This window comes from Cannabis sativa, chromosome 9 (assembly GCF_029168945.1).
Source record: "Cannabis sativa cultivar Pink pepper isolate KNU-18-1 chromosome 9, ASM2916894v1, whole genome shotgun sequence".
NCBI classification, from domain to species: domain Eukaryota; kingdom Viridiplantae; phylum Streptophyta; class Magnoliopsida; order Rosales; family Cannabaceae; genus Cannabis; species Cannabis sativa.
In genome coordinates this window covers 50,088,219-50,113,252 of record NC_083609.1, presented here as the reverse complement: position 1 = coordinate 50,113,252, position 25,034 = coordinate 50,088,219, and the positions used below count along the sequence as shown (strand labels likewise).

General features: G+C 37.4%; 1 protein-coding gene across 1 annotated transcript; it reads right to left on the bottom strand.

Annotated features, from left to right (window-relative positions):
* Positions 1-21,004: 21,004 nt before the first annotated feature.
* LOC115723661 (uncharacterized) lies at positions 21,005-21,475 on the bottom strand. The gene has a single exon (XM_030653143.1). The coding sequence runs from the start codon at positions 21,473-21,475 to the stop codon at positions 21,005-21,007; it is 471 nt and encodes a 156-aa protein (XP_030509003.1).
* Positions 21,476-25,034: the final 3,559 nt, after the last annotated feature.

Here is a 25,034-nt window from a genome sequence, read left to right as displayed (position 1 = left end):
CTCCTACCCAGACTCAAGGTGGGGGAGGCAACCTTCCGGACGAAATCGAGGGAGTACAGGCTGAAGAGGTCGAGAATGAGGTCGTCAGCAAGATCGCGGACGAGGCTGCTCCTGATGAGACTACTCCCGTTGCTCCAGACGCTTGATTATTTTCTATCTTATGTTGTTGTTTAATTTCACTCTCACTTTTTACTTATATATGCGGTACACGGGTACTCGCACTTCTGTACTTAATGAAATTTATCTTACTTTTTGGACAAATTTCTATCCTCGCGGGGATAGCTTACATTTTAATATTTACGCAGTACACGGGTACTTGCGATTTTATATATATTTTTAACTTTGATCACAGCTTGGTGTAATCGCAATTTCATATATATATACGCGACTTTAATTACAGCTTGGTGTAATAAAGTAGGAAAAACTTTTGAATTTGGTAAATTAAATTACTCGAAAAACTTAATAAGTAATTTTATTCAAGCAATCAGTAATACATGCGGGTACATATGCCCCTATACTTAGGAATTATTTTGAACAAAAAATATCTAAGTATAAGTACTCGAATTAACATAACCGAATAACGCAAATATTACTGATAATAAAATTTCAAGCTCTCGCTATTCCATGCTCGTGGAATCGCGGTTCCATCGAGTGTTGCGAGTCGATAAGTGGCATCACCAATTTGATCTGCGATTATGTATGGTCCTTCCCAATTGTCTCCAAAGACTCCATGAGATGGGACTTTGGTGTTTGGCATTACCTTTCTAAGGACCAAGTCTCCTACTCGCAGAGGTTTTATCTTTACTTTCGAGTTAAAGTACCTTGCTGTTCGTTGTTGATAAGCCGCGTTTTGCAGTTGCGCATTATCACGCTTTTCTTCTAAAAGATCAAGGCAAAACAACTGATTCTCGTTGTTCTGCGAGATATCGAAAGCATCTCTGCGCAAGGATCCTGCCCCAACTTCTACCGGCAACATGGCCTCGCACCCGTAAGAAAGTGAGAAGGGTGTTTCGCCAGTTGTAGATCGAGGGGTTGTATTGTAAGACCATAGGACTTGCGGTAATTCATCTGGCCATGCCCCTTTGCGATCTTCTAATTTTCCCTTTATGGTGTGCTTAATTATTTTGTTGATCGCTTCGATCCGTCCATTACTCTGCGGGTAAGCGACTGCGGAAAAGGCTTTTTTAATTCCTAAATCGTCGCATAGCTGTCGCATTTCTTTACAGTCAAACTGTTTCCCATTATCCGAAATGAGTTTGTGCGGAATACCAAAACGACAAATGATGGAAGTGTAGACGAACTCGCGTAACTTCGTCGCAGTGATGGTTGCGAGTGCTTTCGCTTCAGCCCACTTCGTGAAGTAGTCAACCGCGACTACAGCATATTTGACTCCGCCTTTTCCCTTGGGTAACTCACCGATTAAATCAATTCCCCAAATTGCAAAGGGCCAGGGACTCGTGATAGAATGGAGGTTACTCGGGGGTTGGTGTGTATACGTGGCTATTCGCTGGCATCTATCACACTTTTTTGCAAATGCGAGGGCATCTTGTCGCAATGTTGGCCAGTAATATCCTTGTCGCATAATTTTTAAGGCAAGGGAATTACCTCCAGTATGATTTCCACAAATTCCTTCATGCACTTCGCGCAGTATATAATCGCAACCTTCTCCACCGATATATCTGAGAAGTGGTTGACTAAAACTTCGGCGATACAAACTCTGGTCATATATCACATAACGGGCTGCTCGTTGTCGCAATTTCCTTGCTTCTATTTTATCGTCAGGTAGGAGTCCCTTGTCAAGGTATGTGAGGATAGGAGTCATCCAGGTAATCTCCTGAACGTCATCGATCTCCATGATTGTTTCTCGATCTATGGTTGGATGAGACAATACGTCTACCGGAATTACATCGAGTAATTCGGCTTCTCTAGTGGAGGCCAGTCGGGCCAATGCGTCTGCGTGGGCATTTTGAGTACGCGGTACTCGAGACACATCTACATGTTTGAACTTCTGCATGATTTCACGAACGATGGCTAAGTATTTAACCAATCTTCCGCCTCTCGCTAGGTATTCTCCACTCACTTGACATACCACGATTTGAGAGTCGCTAAATGCTTGTAGGTATTCGACTTTCATCTCGAGAGCCAATTTCGTACTGCGATTAAAGCCTCATACTCGGCTTCATTGTTAGATGCAGAGAATTCAAAGCGTAGAGCAGCGTGTACCTTGAAATTATTGGGACTGATTAACAAGATCCCGCTGCCAGAACCTTCATTATTTGAGGCTCCATCGACATACAATGTCCATACCTCTTTGCCCATCATGGCGATGTCAGTTCCACCCTCTACAACCGCCACCTCTGTGCTTGGGAACTCAAGTATAAAATCTGCTAGAGCTTGCCCCTTGATCGCAGTTCTTGGTTTATACTTGATGTCGAACTGACTCAACTCCATCGCCCACTTTAACAATCTACCCGATGTCTCTGGCTTAGCCAAAACCTGTCTTAAGGGGAAGTTTGTCAAAACTTCAATGCTGTGAGCCTGGAAATAAGGTCGCAATTTTCTTGAGGATATTATCAAAGCGAAAGCCAGTTTCTCCATTTGAGGATAACGCGTCTCGGCGTCTAATAATCGCTTACTGACGTAGTACACCGGTTGTTGACGTCCTTGGTCCTCGCGGACTAGTACTGAACTGATCGCGTACTCGGAGACGGCTAAATAAATAGACAAAACCTCTCCGGGCAATGGTTTTGACAGAATTGGAGGTTGCCCCAGATGCGTTTTTAACGCTTGAAAAGCCTGCTCGCATTTCTCATCCCATTGAAACCTCTTGTTACCTTTCAAAATCTGAAAAAACTCTTTACACTTGTTAGAGGATCTGGATATGAAGCGGTTTAAAGCCGCGACTTTGCCTGTGAGGCTCTGAACCTCCTTTGGCTTAGTTGGTGACGACATTTCTACCAACGCTCTAATCTTCGCAGGATTGGCTTCTATTCCTCGCTGATTTACCATAAAGCCAAGGAATTTTCCGGAACCCACTCCAAAGACACATTTTAAGGGGTTTAGACGCATCTTATATCGTCGCAATATGTCGAACATGGCCTGTAAGTGCGTGATATGATCCTCCGCATGTTGCGATTTTACGAGCATATCGTCAACATATACCTCCATTGTCCTTCCAATAAGATCTGCGAACATCATATTCACTAGCCTTTGATAAGTCGCACCTGCGTTTATTAAACCAAAAGGCATTACCTTGTAACAGTATAATCCTCGATCAGTGATGAACGAGGTATGTTCTTGGTCTGGTTCGTACATCGGGATTTGATTGTATCCCGAGTATGCATCCATGAAACTTAAAAGTGCGTGACCTGCAGTGGCATCGACAAGCTGGTCAATGCTAGGAAGAGGAAAGCTGTCCTTGGGACAGGCTTTGTTCAAATCTGTAAAGTCAACGCATGTACGCCATGAGCCATTGGGCTTTGGTACGAGTACTGGGTTAGCTAACCAGTCGGGGTAAAATGACTCCCGTATAAAGCCGCAGGCAAGGAGGCGGTCAACTTCCTCTTTCAGCGCTTGGTACCTCGCGGGGTCCATTTTGCGGCGCTTTTGTCGGACACCTCGCACTTCTGGGTCAATGTTCAAGCGATGACACATGACCTGTGGAGATATCCCGACCATATCTGAATGTTTCCAGGCAAAAATATCAAGATTTTGTTTTAGAAAAGTCGTCAAGCGTTCTCGCAACTGTATACTTAATCTAGAACCAATCTTTAAAACCTTATTATTATCCATAGGATCTATAGGTACCTCGATTGTGTCTTCCGCGGCTTGGGCTGCGGCGGTGTGATCAAGGATTCTTGGGTCCAAGTCTGGGTTGTCCACGTGCGGTACTTCCTCGATCCGGAGGATCTCCTGGCGAGGTGGTGGTGCATTCAAAAGGTGAATAACATTAACTGTCCTCTTTTCTGCGAGCTTCGATACCGCATTGTAACATTCTCGAGAGTCAGATTGGACTCCCCTCACTGATCCTACTCCAGAGGGAGTGGGGAATTTCATCGTTAGATGATAGATCGAAGTTACGATCTTCATCTCCTTCAGAATTGGCCATCCAATTACGGCGTTATACGCCGAGTATTGGTCAATTACTGCGAAGTCGGCCATCAACTTGGCAGTTATTGGGGCAGTTCCCAAAGTGATTGGGAGTTTGATCATTCCTTTGATAGCTATGACATCTCCCGAGAAGCCATAGATGCTCGATGTCATTGGCCGCAAATCTTTTTCTTGTAACCCCATTTGCTTGAAGGCTTGGAAGTTCAGTAAATTCACCGAACTTCCATTGTCGACCAATATGCGATGGACGTTGTCTCCACCTATATTGGCGACTATCACGAGTGCGTCAGAATGCGGGTGGTGGACCCATCTCGCATCGCTCTCCATAAAGACAATGTCTTCGCATTCTTTCTTGAAGAGCTTCTCCGGCCGTTCACCAAGATTGTTTACATTGGTTAACGGCCTCTCCTTAGCTTCTCTAGCATACCTTTCTTGTGACTTGCGAGAGTCGCCTGCGATATGCGGTCCTCCGATTATGGTTAAAATGTTGCGAGGCGTTCTCGAGCCACTCGCGTTCTGACCATCTTCTTTGCCATCCGCTTGGGGATGTCTTTCCTCATTTCTCTTATATTTGTCGAACTTTCCCCTTCTGATCAATTCTTCAATCTCGTCCTGCAAGACCCAACACTCAAGGGTAGTGTGACCGATGTCTTTGTGGTACTTACAGAACTTTTTGGGATCTCTTCGGTCGCGATTTCCCCTGATGGGGGGCGGCTTCTTGAAGACGCCGTTCCTTTCCTCAATCGCATAGATATGGTCTCGAGGTACGGCAAGTTCGGTATAATTGACGAAGCGAGGTCCCCCTTTTCTTTTGGGCGAGGACTCCTTTTTTGGAGGTGACTTAGCCAACTTCGGGCTCCGCGGTTTGCGTGGACTGCGTCTTCTGGGGCTTCGGCCCCTAGAATTCTTTCCTCGTGGACTACGGGACCGCGACCGCGGTATGGGTGATCGTCGTTTGTTCTTGCCCTTCTCCAATTCCGCCAAGGAGTTCTCGATTCTCTTATGCGGTTCGGCCATGGCGAAGAATTCTACCAAGGATTCTGGCCTTCGGGCCTGTAGCTCTTTCCAGAAGTCGGTTCTTGGCAAGATACCTGTTATTAACATGCAAACAAGCGAAGACTCGGGGGCCTTCTCAACTTTTGTTACTTCGGCGTTAAAACGCTTGAAATAATTCTGCAAAGACTCACCAGGTTCTTGCTTGATGTTCGCCAAAGTCGTATAGGGTGGCCTATACGTCATCGTGGCCTGGAAATGTGTGAGAAATAAATCGACGAAGTTCTCCCATGTCGATATCGATGCCTCTGGAAATTGGGTGAACCAATCATGGGCATTCTCCTCGAGTGTGGCCGCGAGAATGCGACACTTCGCAAGTTGCGGTACCTGGTCCACTTCCATTATGGTGTTAAACTTTTCTAGGTAATCTAACGGGTTAGAAGTACCTTTATATTTGAGGGATTCGGATAAACGAAACCCCTTTGGAAGTTGGGCCTGTCGCACTTCTACGGTAAAAGGCGAGGTGCCGTGCAGCTTGTATATGGGCTTACGCTGCTGCTCGAGCATCTTCAAGGCTTGCAGAAGCATACTTTGATCGATTCCTCCTGTCGCAGGAGGTGGAGTTGCTACAACAGCGGGGCTCGCAGCCACTGCGGCAAGGTTCGAGGGGATATTAATCCCAGTGGTCGCGATCAGCGCGATAGGCGGGTTGTTAACTATATTGACACCCTGATCGCCCGTATGGGGATCATGGAGCGTCTCCGTGTTATGCGGGCCGCGGGAGCGCGCCCTAAAGACTGCGTTGAGATGATCACGCAGATCACCTCGGTGTACACGATAGTTTCCTCCTTGCTGTGTCTGCACAGAACCAGACCTCGTATACCTGCTCGGAGTACGGCCATGCGAGGATGAGGAGGCTGACTATGCGTCGTTATCTCGAGGTGGACGACTGCGAGGGTTGCGGCGCTCAGGATCCTCGTCGATTTGTGCGCTCTGGTTAGGCAACCTTGCAGATTGGTCTCTTGACGTCGGGTGATTCAAGTCCAAGATTTCACGATCAGTTCTTCGTTCCCTGCGTGCACGGTTAGTTTGACGTCGGGAAACTGTTACCTGAGGGTTTTCGTTACGAACGGCAGGGACCCGAGGAGGGCGTCGAGCTCGGCTCTGTCCATCTACCTCGGCTTGTAGTGCTCGCACCGATCCCGGATTGCGGCGTGATCGACCGCCGTGAGCTGGACTACTCCTTCGGACACGACCGCCGGGGTGACAGGAGGAAAGTGCATGGTTGCTGGTGGTGTGGACGTGCCTCCGACTTGAGGACCAGTTGTTTCTGGAAATAGGTTGAGTGGTCTGATGTTGCTCCTCCCTACCCCGCCGTTGATGACGTCTACAGGTGGCACTCCGGCTCCAGGCAATGCTACGCTCATCATTCCAATATTGATGGATTCATTGTTAGCTCCGTTAGCGTGATTTCCAGCCATGATGAGTGGTGTTCTTTGAAGTGAATAGAATCTTACAGTCGATTCCCACAGACGGCGCCAAATGTTGTCGAGCAAATTTCGCAACACCAAAAAGTATAATTTAACTGGTAAAAAAGAGAATTATTTGAGAGATGACAAGTGCGAGTATTCAACCTAGAATGGCGAGTACTCGAATGGGAATGCGAGAATAAACAACAAGGCTGGAAAAATAAACAAGACGGTGAATTATAGTGGTTCAGTCAGATTTTGTTCTGCTTAGTCCACTGTAGCAAGGGATTCGTAGGTCCATTTTCATGGTGGATCACCCCTTTATATACAAAGCAGGTGCCCAATCGGTTACATGAGGATCACATTTATTGTTAATCCATTATTTACACATTGAATTGCAATGACTAAACTCAAACAACGTTAACATTAATAAATGTATGACAGTTACTGAATTCATCAACGTATGCGTCTTTCGCATCTGCGAGTTGACCGTTCATGTTCCGTCTGTTGAGCTCGTAGGGTCGCACATACGTTTGGAACGTCTGCGTCCTTAGGTAATCGCCCGTTGTAGACGTCGCATGTTGAAGCTGGTAACATCTGGACATGCGAACTTATATTGGTCTGTTAGGGCTGTTGGGTCGCTGGGACCAAAACTGCATCATAGGGCATTGGTCTCTATACTCGTCGCGGAGGTATAGAGGGGGACACTCGCACATGTTCTGACATATGCGAGTTGGATCTACCCTGCATGATGAGAATTATGGTTATGCGGTGTGACTTAAGTCGCACCTACAGTATCTCGCTATTTTTAGCCTGCGCGAGGTCTAAACTTCGAGAAATCTCTCACGGACATTCAGCTTTCATTGGAAATCTGAATACACGTGTCCTTTAAAGAGGAGTCTGGTCTCGAGTTTCTAGGTGAGAGAAATCTCACTATAACACAATAAGAAATAAGTACTGGTTACAATATATCAAGATTTGGAACATTACCATTCCAAATGACCTCTCTCTCAAGTCTTAAAGCTGTCCTAACTAACTTATGAGGAACAACATTAAGATTCCAAGAGACATGCTGAACAGAATCAGTAGGAAAATTAGAGAGAAAAGATACAATTTGACTAACTAAGTCTGGAAGGATAGACTTATCTTTCCACTTATTTTTAACTTTACTTATTAAAATTTTACAATCACTCTCAACAATACACAAAGGAAACCTAACAATTGAACACCAGTTGAGAGCTACAACCAACGCCTTTGCTTCAGCCAAAAGAGGAGATAAGTTACCATTCAAAGGAGATGAGAATGCTGTCACAACCTCACCTCAAGAATTCCTAACTGCTGCCGCCATCCCTCTTTTACTTCTGCTATTGTCCACTGCAGCATCTACACTTAATTTAAAAAAACATGAAGCAAAAGTATGATCCTCTGAATTCGCTATACTTCGGCCTTCATTCTGTGCTAACTTTGAACTCTGACCCAAATGAGCTTCATCAAAGTCATTTAACAGAGCTTCAATCTGAAACTCAGCTGCTGAAACTATAGGCTTATTCTTGTAAAATAAAACAGTGTTTCGCCTATTCCAAATTTCCCAAAGAATACATAAAAAGATTCTTAACTCATCCTTAGACAAAGCATCAAAACCCCTAAGAATGTATTCACTGATATCATTACATTTATTATTTAAGTAAAAGGTCTCAAATCTAGATTCACTACACTCAAAGGAAGCTCTAGAACACTCTAAAAGAGCATGAGACACAGATTCTGAACTTCCAGAATAAAAAGAACAAAAAGGAGAGGTTAGGATTTGCCGATGGAAAAGATTGAGAGCAACAGGAAGAGTATGATGGAAAGCCCTCCAAATGAAATGTTTAATTTTCTGAGGAATCTTAAGGTTCCAGAGAACCTTCTACCAATGAACCAAGGAATGATTATCAGAAGAAGCAGGAAAGGAAGTTGAAGAATTAGCTAAATGATATGTAGAATTCACAGTAAAGAAACCTGAGGGATGATGCTCCCAAATAAGACTATCCTCTAGAGAAGAATCGCCAATTGGAACAACAAGAATGGCAGAGATTAAATCATGATCAAAAAATCTAATAACCAATCCTTACGCCAACAACCATTATCATCAATAAAAAAAAGAAACTGAAGGATCTGGGGGTTGAACATTACCTTTGTAAGAGATGAATCTCCAACCAGGAATCCAATAAGAATGCACAGTGGAGATAGATTTGCCATTACCTACTTTCCACAGAAGACCTCTCTTAAGAAGATCACGTCCCAAAAGCAAACTTTGCCAAGTAAAAGAAGCACAATGACCTTTAGAGGCATAAAGAGAGGAATTATGCCGAAAATACTTGGCTTTAAACAACCTGGCAACAAGAGAGTCTGGCATAATGAGAATACGCCAAGCTTGTTTAGCAAGCAAGGCTTGATTGTGATGAATAAAAGAACGAAATTCCAACCCACCAGAAAATTTTTACTGACACAGGTTCCCCCAAGTTTTCCAATGAATTTTCCTTTTGCCACCAACCGACCCCCACCAAAACTAAGCCATAAGACTTTCAATTTTCCTACAAACTAAAACCAGAATTTTAAAACAAGACATAGCATAAGAGGGAAAAGCTTGGACCACTGCTTTACGAAGAACCTCTTTTCCAGCCTTAGAAAATAGACGACTATTCCAACTATTTAATTTAGAACTCACTTTTTGAATAAGGTAGCTAAACTGAGAACTTTTGGACCTACCAAAACATTGTGGAACACTTAAGTACTTACTCACAAAAGGTTTATCATCCAGACCCAAATTAGTGTAAAAGAATTCAGAATTAACAGGACTGGTATTAGGAGAAAAAAGAACAGAAGACTTGGAAAAATTAACAAGCTAACCAGTAGCTTTATGATAAAGATCAAAAGCATGTTTAACAGCTAAACAAGAATGAGCAGAGGTCGTAGAAAAAAGTAAACTATCATCAACAATGAGAAGATGAGAGATAGAAGGGGCAGGTCAACAAATAAATATACCATGAAAATTATTAATACTCTCCTGGTATCTAATGGCAGCAGACAGACCTTCAGAAACAAGTAAAAAAATATAAGGAGAAAGAGGATCTCCTTGTCTAATTCCTCGGCTATACTTAAAACAATTAGACACACCATTAACAAGCAACCTAAAAGAAGCAGTAGAGATACATTTAATAACTAGAGAAACAGAATTAACAGGGAAATGAAAATGGAGCATAATTTCCTGTACAAAATTCCATTTCACACGATCAAAAGCCTTTTCCATATCCAATTTAGTTGGGCTCTTTACCAGATTTCCTATGACTAATAGCATTAACCAATTCATTAGCAATAAAAATATTATAAAAAATGACTCTATTCTGAATAAAAACACTTTGATTCGGAGAAATAATATTATTAAGGACACTCTTCAACCTACTAGCTAAGACCGTAAACACAACTTTATAAAGAGTAGAGCAAAGACTAATAGGCCTAAAATCTCTATCTTTAATTTATTAGGATTCTTTTTCATTGGAATAACAACAATTATAGTCTCATTAATTAACGAAAGATCAACATATTATTCAAGACAGAAAGCACTGTAACACACAAATCAGGACCCAAAACAAACCAATTTCTTTGATAAAATAAAACATTCATACCATCAATGCAAGGGGATTTATCCCCAACCAATTGAAAGAGAGCATCTTTAACTTCATCAATAGTAAAAGGCTCCTCAAGCATCTGAAAACAAGAGACAACAATTCGAGTACTAACACAACTAAGAATTTGATCAATAGCCTCAATGCTAGTACCCTGGGACTCAAAAAGATTTTTATAAAAGTTGAGAAATTGAGTACTAATATCAACAGTTATTACAACAGAAAAACCATTATCAAGAGTGATACAACAAATAAAGTTGTTTCGAGTTCTAGAGGATGCCTTGGAATGAAAATATTTAGTATTCTTGTTCCCAGCTTTTAACCAATTTACCCTAGAGTGTTGTTTCCAAAAAACCTCCTCTTTATAAAGAAGAGAACCAATCTGAGATTGAATATGTTGAGCCTCCCGAATATCTTTATCCAAAATAGGAGACTTGAAAAAAATGCTATCTAGACTACACTGAAGACAATTAATATCTCTCCTAAAGTTATTATTATTAATGCTCCAATTTTTAATAGAGGTAACACAAGAAGACTATTTAGAGAGAAATGATCGAAGAGGGTCAGAAAAAATACGAGAAGAAGCATCCTTCCAACCCAACCAAACAGTATCCCCAAAATCAGACTCAGCAAACCAAAAATTTTCACACATAAACCTTTTGTGTCTAGGGACACTAAAAGAAGGATCCTTAAACAACACTTTTAAAGCTCTATGGTCAGAACCATAAAACCCTAAGTGATGCAAGGTCGCTTGAGGATAAGGATTTAACCATTTCTGATTAACAATACACCAATCAAGGCGCTCAAAAGACGTACCATGCTTCCAAGTATATTTATTACCTAAATAGGGTAGAGGAATTAAATTAAAAGTGTTAATAAAATTTTGAAAATTAGTCATAGCATAATGAGGAGGGTTATTCAGATTAGATCTATCATTAAAAGAAAGATAATCATTGAAGTCACCAAATATAAGCCAAGGCAACAAAGGTGCAACATCATAAAGCCTATTTAAAAGAGTCCAAGTATGCAATTTTTCAGAAACGTAAGGAGAACCATAATAACTGGAAATATGCCAACTTACATTATCATTCATATTAACATAACAATTTATATGATTAGAGGAGTATTTATTTATAATTACATCAACAACAGCATTCCAAAAAAGTAACAAACCCCCCCTAAACTAGTTCTAGGCACCTCAAAAGCATTCTCAAAATTAAGCCTAGACTTAAGAAAAGAACTAGAACCAGCTCCTAGTTTAGTTTCCATAACAAAAAGAAAACAAGGCTTATGCTGCTTAATCAAAAGGGAGAGATTTCAGAATGCCCGAGGACTCCCCAAACCTCGAGCATTCCAACACATAAAATTCATTTTTCTAGGCGGGATTGCTGAGCAACACCCACCGGTACAACTTGATCTTCATCATCATTAGGAACAACATCTTCATTATCACTTGCACGAGCCCGCTTCAAAATGCTTCTGACAAAAGTGCCACTGGACACTTCTTGACGAGTGTATGATCTCTTTGTCTCTGAACTACCACCAATAATAAGAGGCCTAGGTCGAATAACAGGGACATAAGCAATCAGGATAGAAACAGGAGGGAGTTGAACCCCTTTTCCTCTATCCGTATGAACAATGGTAGGGGCTTCATACATCATAACTTGAGAAACCGCACAGAGAAGGCTTTGTAAGCTACTAAATAGAGAGGAGGAGACAACAGAGTTCTCAGCAGAGGTTTGAATAGGTGATGTAGTAACAGGAATATCAATCCTAGGCTGAGTATCCACATTTCCTTGAGCTCCAGAAAAGCTTCCAGAAGGAAGAAACTGGTTGACAACTTCTTGCAAGTCCTAGTTCTGCTGGGAGGATCTAAGATTCATCTCTTCAAAAGGGATGGAGTTTGACATATCAAACGGGTCCCTTATAAAGAACGATTTAGGCAAAGCTCTTATATTATCCTTAAAAGGAAGAGCCGAAGGCATACGACCTTCATCACAGGACTTAAAAAACCTCCCACACTCAGAAAAGACATACTCAAATCTCCCACAGAAATAACAGTAATTTTGCAACCCTTCAAACTTAAAGTTAAGCCACTTAGTGGTTCTTAATTTCCTTAAAAAGACTTGCATACCTCTACGGATTGGTTTCGTGATGTCAAGGAGGACACGGATGCGAAGAAAGAGTCCTGAGATTTCTAAAAGAGTTGTTTTATGAATATCAATTAGATCTCCTATATCCTTAGCAACGATCTGGGCAAGATGAGGAGACCTAAAACCAAAAGGAATAGAGTGAATTTGAACCCAGAAGGGAACAAACCAGAGTTGATCAGGTTGAAGAATGTCAAGCCCTTTTGGATTGGCAAAGGCCATAAGGCAATGGTCAAAGTGCCAAGGTTGCCCTTCTATGACCCTACGCCTATCTCCATCACACCCAAAATGAGCTAGAAAAAGACCCGAATGATACTCAGTAAAGTTGATAGGAAATGTAAGAGTCAAAGCCTCCTCATAGCCTTGTCAAGCCAATCAGGTTTGAGAGATTTTTGAGTAAGAATTTCAACCACAAGGTAGCAAGAATCCTCAATGATATTAGACCCTAAAGAGACTCCATCAAAATCATGAACTAAAGCTTCCTCATCATTCAGAGCAAGATGATGAGAAGAGCTACGAACAGAATGAGCCATGAAAATGGAAGCAAGAAAACTAAGAGCAGTAGAACCAGAGAGAAACACGAAGAATATGTGGATAACGAAGCATAAGACATCAAAACAAAGAGAAGAAACTGATATCGCATTTTAAGAGATAAGGAATATATATATAGAACTATAAGTGGTATACCTGAGAATGGAGATCCTCTGTAGATAGTGAACAGATGCCAAATCTCCCTCCACATTAATGACTTCCTGGCGTGATCTCTCGAGAGAAGAGGTAATGATCACAAAAAACCCTCATTTTCCTATAGAAACGACAGATTGAAAGAGAAGATGAAAAGAGGGTGAACTGAAACCAAATATTTTCTGATGCAATATTAAATGCTTATAGAAACAACAAAACCATAATAAATACATTAAATGCCTATCGTTGAGAGTAATGATGAGAAATTTTTCATTAATTAGAAAATTAGAAGAAAATGAAATTGAAATGGGAATAGGACGCATCACAACGAATGAGGGACTGGAAAGATCTAGAGAAAGAGGGATAAACCCTAAGAGAGTGTTCCAAAACTTTTTCTCCTTGGAGTATTTTTGTTGATGCCTTTACTTATTTTTTATTATAATTCATTTATATATATTATGTTTTTTTTTTAGATTTACCTTAATTTTTCTTGCACATTCATTCACATGGTTTAATGATTAAATTTTAGGAATTATTACATAGAAAATATAAATTGATATTTTATTTACAAAAATACTTTCATAAGGTAAAGACAACATTTATACCTTATATGTTATTTTAATTACCAAAATACCACTTACACTATCACCACTTACATAATTAGACAATGGTTGCAGGGTGGCTGCTGCGTGGTTGCCATCAGACGAATCAAATGATGGTTGCAGAGTGGTCGCTAGGTGGTTGCCCGAAGGTTGCATCAGACGAAGGCTTCAATCAGATGAAAGTTTATGGGTGGTTGGCTAAAGATTGCATCAGATGAAGGTTTCAATCAGACAAAATAACAGTTAGCAAAATGTTTAGGCAACTGTAATGCAACTACAATGCAACTGTTGTGAAACATTAAAAATCAAAACAGTGTTTCCACTTACGTAACTCTATCTACATGTCTCTTAATGATTAATATGAATAAATTCACGATTAGAAATTTGGAAAACAATAAATATACACCAGGATAAACATTTTACTATAGTATTGATGTAAATTTTTTTGGATTACACTTGAGTTTGATTGTTTGGGAACTCCAGTTCAACTTTTTGAGATCTGCTTTTCATGGATCTAAAAATTGAAGTCAGGACATTAGTTTTATGCAAATTAAACTGGATTACAAATTGAATTTTAGTTTCGTAGTAGTTTTTCTACACCTTTTTTATGAATTCGAAGCAGCCCCTGTTTTGATTGATTCTGGTTGTCTTCTCAGGTGAAGTCGCCATAATTAATGGTGGTTCTCTTTCTGATTAATTTTTCGCTTCGGTTGCATTGGGTTGCTGTGTAGTTGCGCGATGGTTGCACGATAGTTGCCCAGAAAGCATGGATCCTGGGTTGAAGGTGTGTGTAAGTAGTATTTGTGTAATTTTTTTTATTTGGGCTGTATATTTGTTTATTTGGCTAGCTGGAAGTATTTTTGTAATATTGTTACTTTTTTTTGTTAAAATTGAAAAAGCCCCTAAATTTTAATTTTATAACTCTCCATATATAAATTGAATGTTATACTTATATAAATAAGTCATATATTTATATATAAAAAAATAAAAATAAATGCGATGATGTGTATGACTATAAAAATGATTTTATTTTTTGATGGATCTATTATTGATGATGATATAAAATAATTTTTCAATATACATATTTTATGAATGTGCACAAACCATATTTTTTTAGACTAAATTATAAAATGATTCTTTAAGAACGTGAATAGAAAACTATTTATATATGTATTAATTAAAAAATATAAATATAAATAATTATAAGTACAAATTACTGGTATATATTTTCAGTTATATTTTAATTTGTTACTTTTTTTAGTTGTGCCGTAGTTTGATTTTTAGTAATGATATTCTTTAAAAATTAATTAATATAAAGGTTGCTATCATGGTTGTTGTAAGAGTTGTTTAAGATGTAGTTGATGTGTGAAATTAAGTTATTATAAAGGTTGCTAAGACGGTTGTTGTATGAGATTGAGTTGTTGGAAGTGTTACTAATTAATTAACACGGTTGTTGTATGAGATAGCGTTGTCGCATTAGTTACCTTAAGGGTTGTTGACATAGTTGTTTTTTGAGATTAAATTGAGTTGCTATAAATGTTGTTGTATTAGATTGGCTTGCTAATAAAGTTGTTGCCTTGTAAGTTATTGTGTTGTTGTTAGCGTTGTTAACAATGGTTCTTCTGTTATATTGGATTGTTGTTGTTAATATAGTTATTGTATAGGATTGAATTGATATAAGGGTTGCTAATATAGTTGTTGTATGAGATTCAATTGATAACATGTTTGATGTATAAGTGTTGCTAGCTTGGTGTTTATATGATATTGGGTTTAGGGTTTAGGGCTAATTGTTTTAAGGGATGCTAACAAGATTAATGTGGCTATTGTATGAGATTAGGTTGCTAAGAATGTTGTTGTAAAGGTTACTAACATAGTTATTATCTTGTATGATATTAGGTTGTTGTAAGTACTGTTGCTAACAATAAAAATGTCATTCTTTTTCTTCTTTTTTTTCCATCATTAATAAAAGGTGTGCTTAAATTTAATTAAAGTATATGTGCTTTAATAGTATTCACAAATTTTTCATTTTTTTTATATATTTTCAATAAATATTTATAATTTATAATTTTTTCTTTATTAGGTTAATTTATACCTTGTATGTTAAAACACAATTTAAAATAAAACCAAATATAACATACTCATTATTTGGGTAAAATTTAGCTCAAAATATACCCACCCATTAGTAAAGATGGAATAATATAACAATTTCAAAAATCCTTACACTAACTCATTGAGGTTCCCAATATGAAAATGATAAAGAAGCTCATAAACAAAGTGATCATCTTCATCATTGATTAAAGAGATCACAAGACTGTTAGAAATTTATCTATTTAGGGTCACAATTGTATATATAAAAATATGTGTTGAGTCATCATATAAATAAGTTAAATTTATGTGGTCTATTTTAGAATAAAGTTTAAGACTTAAAAACATGATTGTCATGATTTTAGTATGTCGATACCATTGAGATAATTTCTGATTTGATGAGGGGTCAAATTAGAAATAGTAAATAAATAATTAATTACTATTTTTACAATTATTAATAAATAGGTATTGGTCCCCATTTTGCATCATATCATATCTTTTCACTCTTGTATCCCCATCACCAAGAGACTACGGTTTCAGAGAAAGTTTTGATACAAAATTGGAAGATCATACGATTCAAAAAAATTAGTTCTATGGACTCTGGTACACTTTCGCTAATTTTTAATTTATTGTTTCATTCTCATGAACTAATTAGGGATAAATTCAAATTTACAGTATTCCAACATATGATATCAGAGAATTCCTAAATTAATTATTGAGGATTTATGATAGTGTTGTTAAATTTTTTTATTAAATTACTTGAATTTTGATATATGCATATGTATAGAAAATTATAAAGTATTTCTTTTAGTCGATTACAGTTTTTTTTAATGTGCTGCAACTACACAAAGAAAGAGAAGAAACAAGAACACAGGTTGCAGCAACACAAAGAAAGAGAGAAAAAATTAATCTCTCCAGATGAAGTCCTCATCACACCGAAGTACTTCCCTAGCATTTTGGTGAGCTCCTTTGTTATCAATCCTGTGTATGTGCTGGAGGGAGGCATTAGGGAAATAGGATAGGGACTGACGGATCAACTCCACAAGGCTAGAAAAGCAGAGTTATCTTTCCATTTGCTTTTGACTTTGGTTAGAGCTGATAACAATCAGATACAACGAGACTCGGCTGAAGACTGGTTGTCTTGCACCAAGTTAAACCTTCAAGGAGGGCTTGAGCTTCAGCATATTGGCGTTGATGCTCCTAGTTTGGGTATAGAGAATCCTGTAATCACTTGGCTATGACCATTTTTAACAGCTGCTCTGTTGGGAATTATTTTACTAGGATCTAGATTTACTACCATGTATGTTATTTAACATCCTAAATATGAATTTCTAAAACAATGGAATTTAAACACATATAAATTTCAAGAAACCTTACATTAGTTGCAGCGGAATTAAATGACTCCTTCCGCTCAGATCTCTAACCCTTGTATCCTTTCTGTAGCAGAGTATCACCAAGATCTGAGCGCGATTCTCCTTCAGTTGAATGGATTCTTCACAGTCTTACACACTATGATTGAGTAACAACTTGCTATGCGTGGGTATGTACTCTATCACTATAAGGTTCGAATTTTAATAGTGAAGAAGACTAAGAATTTCGAATTAGAAGAGAGAAAAGAAGAAGAAGAAGTTTCAAACTCACTAGTTGTAAAATATAATGAAAACTAGGTCAAGAGTCATTAGTTGGATTATGAGACCTTACTCTTCTTTTTATACTAATTTTACTAGGGTTAGGATTGAATTATTTGGAATAAAAAAAATGATAAAAATAGAGCAAAAATAGGCATCAGTGGCCGACCATGAAGTGGGCCCAACACTAGTTAGATTTTTGCCATTTTTCTTAACCATTTATCTATTTTTCACAAATACTACTTTTTGCACTTTCAACCCTATAAATGGCAAAACTATTTATTTAACAATTAACATTAATTATCAAATAAAATTTTCATTTATATTATTTATTAATTAGACTTAATAAAGTCTCTTAATTAACAAATAAACCCTAAAATTTTATTTCTTCACAATCAAGCCATATCTTAGTGAAAATTTATAAATAAGACATAGTCTAATTTTAGAATTATAATTGATTAATTAAAATCAACCAACTGAGTCTTACAAGCAGTATTATCTCAACTAGTATGGGGACCATGGGCATATATAACCGAGCTTCCAATAAGCAGATCTAGAAATTACCGAGTAAATTCCCTGACTTATTAATTCCTTTTTGCACCACTATAGATTTGGAATTGCACACTCAATTATATAGAACGCTCTATATGTTCCACGATATAGATACGCTATAAAAATTTAACCATCGTTCTAATCCCAATAATCAAAGATCCTTTATAGATGATTTACACCGAGTAGGGACAAATTTACCATTTTACCCCTTAATGTATTTAATCCTTAAAACACTTAGCTTTCTATAAATGATATTTCAGTAAACTAATATAATTACTGAAATAAGAGCTCTTCCATATATCTCTATTAAGCCAAGCTTGAAGGAAATCATCATTTCACTTCTATGTCCAGATAGAAGCTATAGATTCCATATCTATGATAAGCGATCCCACTCAATTCTACTATCATGTTCCCAAAATGTACGTTCGACCGGAACCAAATGGTAGGCTTTAACTAATAAATCAAAGAACACAAATAACACTCTTGAGATTGAACCTAACCATGTCAGGAATAAGATCTTTTGATCTAAGATCAACCAGTGATAGTGACTTAGAAAGATAAAACGGTAAGATTATAATATATATACTAAGATCAATATCAGTCTCAATCCAATGTATACTCCATACATTCGAAACTAACATATTTTTCCAATGTTCTGGAGAGAACATAACACTTATCCTAGGTATAATTAAGCTTTTTCGCTGACTATGATATCAGTGTAAATCTAGTGCACTGATGAATCAAGGGACATTATCTTTTGAAGCATATAACCACAATTACATTCCACTGTGTTGACATCACTGTAATTGTGAATAACTATATGTTCTGGATTTAATAGAAATTGTATACATTAAACCATAAACATGAAAACTACATGTAAACATAAATGACTTCTAATCTTCTATTGATAACAAATCAAATTAGATTGAAATAGATTTCATTTAGGGCATAAAATCTCAAAAAACTCTCACTTGCACTAACATAAAATAAGTAGTACATTTCAATTAATCAATTGTCTTGATATCCAGATCAAGTGTAGTGTACTTGACTAAACCAAATTACAGGAACTATAAGTTTGTGGTAAGCAACTACTTTCTCTACCATTAATTCCTTTGTGTTCATAAAATATTATGCAACATCATATTCTATGTGCATTACTCATCTAGGGATAGTGAATTTTTTATTGCTTATTAAGTGCATCTGAACATATAGAAGACATGTCTCTAATTCTATCCAAAATGGAATAGAGATAACACAGTTAAGAACTTTCTTCAGTTGAATAACTTTCCAGTGCTTTTCAAAAACAACAAAAATATGTAGCTTCACTGATGGAGCTTAAATTATTATAGATGGGTTTTTACATCCTTCTAGAATAATTCCTCTACTCCCAGAGTAACCACCATCTTGCATATTCCGAGTTGGTGTAGATATAAGGATTCTAATGTACACCCTTATCATCTAACATATAGGTCACTTTTAGAGATTCTTTCTTGATTGTCTCCTTGTTTGATTATATCTTAGATGGCTCCCACTCAACAGTAGGAGTCTGGTTAAGTTCGTACATGGAGTACATTTAACCTCTTACTATTGGTTCTCAGGGACATCTTATTGTGACATATTGTCTTAGTCTGAAATTATAAGTTCCTTATAGACTAAGTCATCAACATAGCATTCTAGTATTAACATTAATGTAAATACTTGCTTAAGATTAAGTAATGATTAGAGATACCATAAAACATTTCATGAGGACTAGGGATTTTGCCTAAGTCATTCGAATAGACTTTGCCAAAATTCTCCTATCTTATCGTCATTGTTTGATAAGTTATTTCTATCCATAGGATTGGTTACATTTACTTTCTCAGTTATATTCTACAGTTCTTATCATGATCATAACATAGTAATTTATCACTAGTGTCATCCAAATAAAGATGGGCTTGGAATTTTAAAATTCTCCCACTCAGATAAGGTATTGTGATACTATGTCCAATAACTTCATTAGTATTAATTTCTATTACTACAGTAACATATTTATTGGAACAATTACAGGATCAAGAATAAGTTCTAATAATTTGCTAATTTGTTCATTATATTACATCCATGTCTAATCAAAGTATGTGTGCCATAGAGATACTGTGGTGTATTGAGTATAATCTAGAGTTCAAAATTAAAAATGTTTGAACTACATATGTCAATAGCTTCTTCCACCCCTAAGTGTTATAGAGATCTTGTGGAGTTATGAATATAATCTAGAGTTCAATAGATATAAAAGATCGTTGAACTGCATATATTACTTCTTAACTTCTTCCACCCCTATCAGATCAAAAGATCTTTTATTAAAAAAAATCTTAATAATTGCTTAAGAATTAACAATTATTCATAAACATTGAATTTAAATTCTAAGTGTTTATGTGGTATTATCTCTTTGCAGAGATTAATATACCATAGATTTTGTATCATTAATAAAACACAAACACATACAAACATGATAGACATATGAATATAATTGTTATTGGCATACAAGTTAAAGAAATATGAAGCTCAATTTCATAAATGCAATTCATAATGAAAACCTTTTAAAGAGAAAATTTTAATAATCTAAAAAAAAAATCATAATGAATTGTCTGCATAAATATGAAATAGGGAATAAAATTCTAAACTAATAATTGAAACTAAATTGTTCATAAACTAAAACAATTAAATCAAAAATTAAAGAAGATTTGAGCTTCATCTTCACTTAGACAATCTCTACCCTTTTGTCCAACCATCTGACTCAACTCGCTAGGATAGCAATCCAAGTTTAAGTAGTTGGAGTTAAAATAAGAAGAAAATAAACTTGGTTATTAGATCTAGAATTAATAACCCAAGGGGATAATAATTCTCTAAAATACATGGGTTTATAGCAAGGATAGAAATACCTTGTATCTTTGCCAAAAACTTAGGACACTGGGGTTTCCAGTGGCCATTTTCGTTGCAATAGAAGCACTTTCCTTTTTGCTTTGCATTGGGATTAGCAGCCTTTTTCTTATTAGTTGTATTAACAGCTTTAAGAGGCTTCTTGCTATTCTTTCACTTCTTCTTTTTGGGTTTCGAAATAGAGGCAATGTTTGCCTCAGCCATAGCCGTACTATTAGCAGTGCCAGAACTAGGAGCTTTAATTACTCCTTTTTGTGGTCCTCCAATCAAATTTTTAAATGTATGAAGGTTATTGATTAACTCGTGGAAGTCAAAAGTCAACTTGTTCATGACATAATTTGATGTAAAGGGCAGAAAAGCTAGAGTCAAAGTATTCAAGATAAAACTCATTTGAGTTGTCTGGTCTATAGTAGCTCCATGATTCTCAGCTTCCTGGAAGTAACTAGTCATCTGGAGCAGGTGATCACGCACGTTCTGATGAGGTTTCATCCGTGCATTAATAAAATTCTTGGTCGCCTCAAAACGAGCTTGATCTGATGCCATCCCAAATAGTTCAGTTAAGTTGCTCATGATATCTGCAACCGTGAGAGTATGGGCGAACCTTATTTTCAAGGTGTCGACCATGCTGGACAGCATAAAGTATCGAGCTTTGTTGTTAGCATTTTGCCAACACTCAAACTTTTCCTTGATTTCAGCACAGGTCGGTCATCTCTTAAAGACGTTAATTGATCACAGATACACCATGTACGAATATGGGGGTATGAAGGAGGCAATTAAAAGTCTCTGAGAACCAGAGGAGCAGAAAAAGGCAATCCGTATGGAAGCCTAGAAGAAGGAGTCTCCTATGGAGCAGAACCACCGGGAGGCACTGAAGGCCAGGGATGAGGTCATTTCTACGGTGAGGAGGGATCTTCGGGATTCCAAGGAAGAAGTTCAAGAATTGACTGCCAAGCTAAAATCTTTGGGAGAGCTGCACGAGACGGACTTGGAAACAATAGTCAAATTGACTGTTGAAGTGAAGGAGCTCCGTGAGTTCAAAGAGCAGGCTCGTTAAGAAGCTGCTAAGGCAAAAAGGGATGCTCTCCTTGCCCCAGTCACTTGTCAACATTGTCGGAAGCACTTTGATGATGGGGTTTTCATGTGCTGGACAACTAATGACTATAACCTTCGTCTTCCTTTTTATCCCAAACCTAGAGAGGTTCTGGTCCGCTTCCAGGAGAAAAAGAAGAGGCTTGATGCAGTGCTGGAAGAGCGCACGGGTCCCCATCTTCCTCCTCAGGCTGACTAAGTGATTTTCTTGTTTATGCATATTTCTCATTTTTTTTATCTTGTTCTTCCCCTTACCTATAAGACAATTCTTCTTTCTTTTAAGGGGAGACTTTTCATGGCCCGTCCCCAAGCCTTTTCTTTTTTGGATTTTCTTACTCTTTAAACAATTTGTGTTTTTAACTGTATTTAACCTTTTAGTTCTCTTATGTTTATCCTATTTATATTTGCCCGTATGATATGCCTTAATACCCCCTATGTGACATGAAAAGAAATTTTTAGGTCACTTAGTCTTAAAAAATTACATAAGAGGTTGCATACATTTGTCCGGCACAGGTTCTTTTACAGAATATAAACATTGTTTTTAACTATTGATAGTACTTTTGGAGGTGATCAGCATTCCAGGCCCTAGGCACTGTGGTTCCGTCCATTCTTTTAAGCTTGGAGGTCCCAGAGCCGATTTCATCCTCAATTTCGTACGGTCCTTCCCAATTTGGCCCAAGTACCCCCACTCCGAGTTCTTGAGTGGCTGGGAAGACCCTTCTTAGGACCAATGGTGAATTTTCTATCTTTGACCTTGGCGTTGAAGTATTTAGCCACCTTTCTTTGGTAAGCTGCCATTCGTACCTGAGACTCATCCCAGAGCTCGTCTATTTGATCCACCGCTTCTTGTAATAAAGCTTTGTTTGTTGCCAGATCATATGTCGCCCTTTTGTGGGATGGAAACAAGGTTTCCACTGAGAACATAGCTTCACACCGAGAACATAGCTTCACACCCATAATACTCATGGCAATTCTTTAGGCCAGTTGTTCTTGCAGGCCAGCAACTTCTTCTATAGGGTGACTTTTAGTATTTTATTGATGGCTTTTGCCTGTCCATTTGTTTGCGGCCTCGCAACCACAGAGAAGCTTTTAACGATTCTGTGTTGGTTGCAGAAGTTTGTGAATTCTTCCCAGTCAAACTACTTTCCATTATCTAAGACTATTTTATGAGGCAGGCCGTATCGACACTCGATATTTTGGATAACAAAGTCTAATGCTTTCTTAGCAGTTATGGTCTTCATAGGCTCGACCTTTGTCCATTTTGTGAAAAAGTCCACGACTACTATGGCATACTTTTGTTGGGTTTTGTGCCCTAAATAAAACCCATTTCAATATAATCATATTTACTTACTAATAAAGATCAGAAATAACATTTTATCTTGCATGGTTCACATGATTTATTTCATGATTATATATATATAATGTATAAATTCTATTTAAGTCCAAAACATATGAATTTGCTAATGATTATAGTGTTGTCAGCACAGTGGAATATAATCTTGATTATATGTTCGAAAGTTTATTCCCTGATTTGTCAGTTCACTGGATTTAGACTGACATGATAATTAGCGATAGGTATTCTTACACCTTGGATAAGTGGTATGTCCTTTCCAGGGCATTGGTAAAGTTTACTAGTATCAAATGTATGGAGTATACATCGGAAGGGACCGATATTGAACTTTGATTAGATATGTTAAAATTTACTGTAATATCTATTCAATTCAATATCACCTGTTGATCCTAGATCGAATGATCTTAATCCTGATATGATTAGGTTCGATCTCAAGAGTATTATATATGTTCTTTGATTTTTTAGTTAAGCCTACTTTTGGGTCAGGGTGATACGTACATTTTGGGAACATGATAGTATAATTAAGTGGGAGCGCTAACATAAATATGGAATCTATAACTTCTATATGAATTTAGAAGTGAAACGATGATATCCTTCGAGCTTGGCTAAACAGAGATAAATGGTTGAGATCTCATTTCACTTTGCTAAAATATCATTTATACGGAGCTAAGTGTTTTAAGGATAAAACACATTGAAGGTGTAACAGTAATTTAGTCCCTATTCAATGTAGATCATCTATTAGAGGGTCATTGATCAAATTAAGATTATAACAATGGATAATTAATAGCGTATCTATATCGTGGAACATATAGAGCGTTCTATATGGCTGAAAGTGCAATTCCAAGTTCTAAGAGTGGATTCACTAAGGAATTAATAAGTTAGGGAATTGACTTGGTAAATTCGGTTCGACTTATTTGAAGCTCGGTTCTATAGCCCATGGTCCCCACACTAGTTGAGACCATACTACTTGTAAGACTCAGTTAATTGATTTTGATTAATCAATTATAATTATAAAGTTAGCCTATGTCTAGTTTATGAATTTTCACTAAGCAAGGGAAAAATTGTGAAGAAAAGAGATTCTAGGTTTTATTTGTTAATTAAGAGACTTTATATGTCTAATTAATAAATATATTAAATGAAAATATTATTTAATAATTAATTTTTAGTTATTAAATAATTAGAATTGACATTTAAATGGTTGAATTGGAAAATTGGCATTTTTGAGAAAATGAGATGCATAAATGATAAAACAGCAAAATTGCATAAGTGAGGCCCAATATCCAAAGCCCATGGCCGGCCACACTTAATGGCTTTTATCATTTATTTTTTCATTATTTTAATGCCAAATAATTCTAACCTAAACCTAGGTGGTTACCTATATATAGATAGTGATGGCTCACATTCACACTTAACTCTGTCAGATGAAAGTTGAGCCTCCTATTCTATACCATAGCCGCCACCCTCTTCTTCTCTTTTCTTCTCAAAATTTTCGAACCTTGAGTGAATGAGTGAGTGCCCACACACATGAAGTGGTATCTCAATCATAGTGTGGAAGATTGTGAAGAATCCAATCAACAAGAAGGAGAATCAACATCAAGGAAGGAGAGAGAAAGAGATCTAGGTTTAGATCTTGGTGATGCTCTGCTACAGAAAGGAATCAAGGGCTAGAGATCTGAACACTCATTATATTCCGCTGCAATCAATGTAAGGTTTTCTTAAACCCGTAAGTGTTTATTTCATTGT

Bases quoted from the DNA above. Each gene is read 5' to 3' on its own strand.
- LOC115723661 (XM_030653143.1), bottom strand. From the start codon at position 21,475: ATGGTCGACACCTTGAAAATAAGGTTCGCCCATACTCTCACGGTTGCA.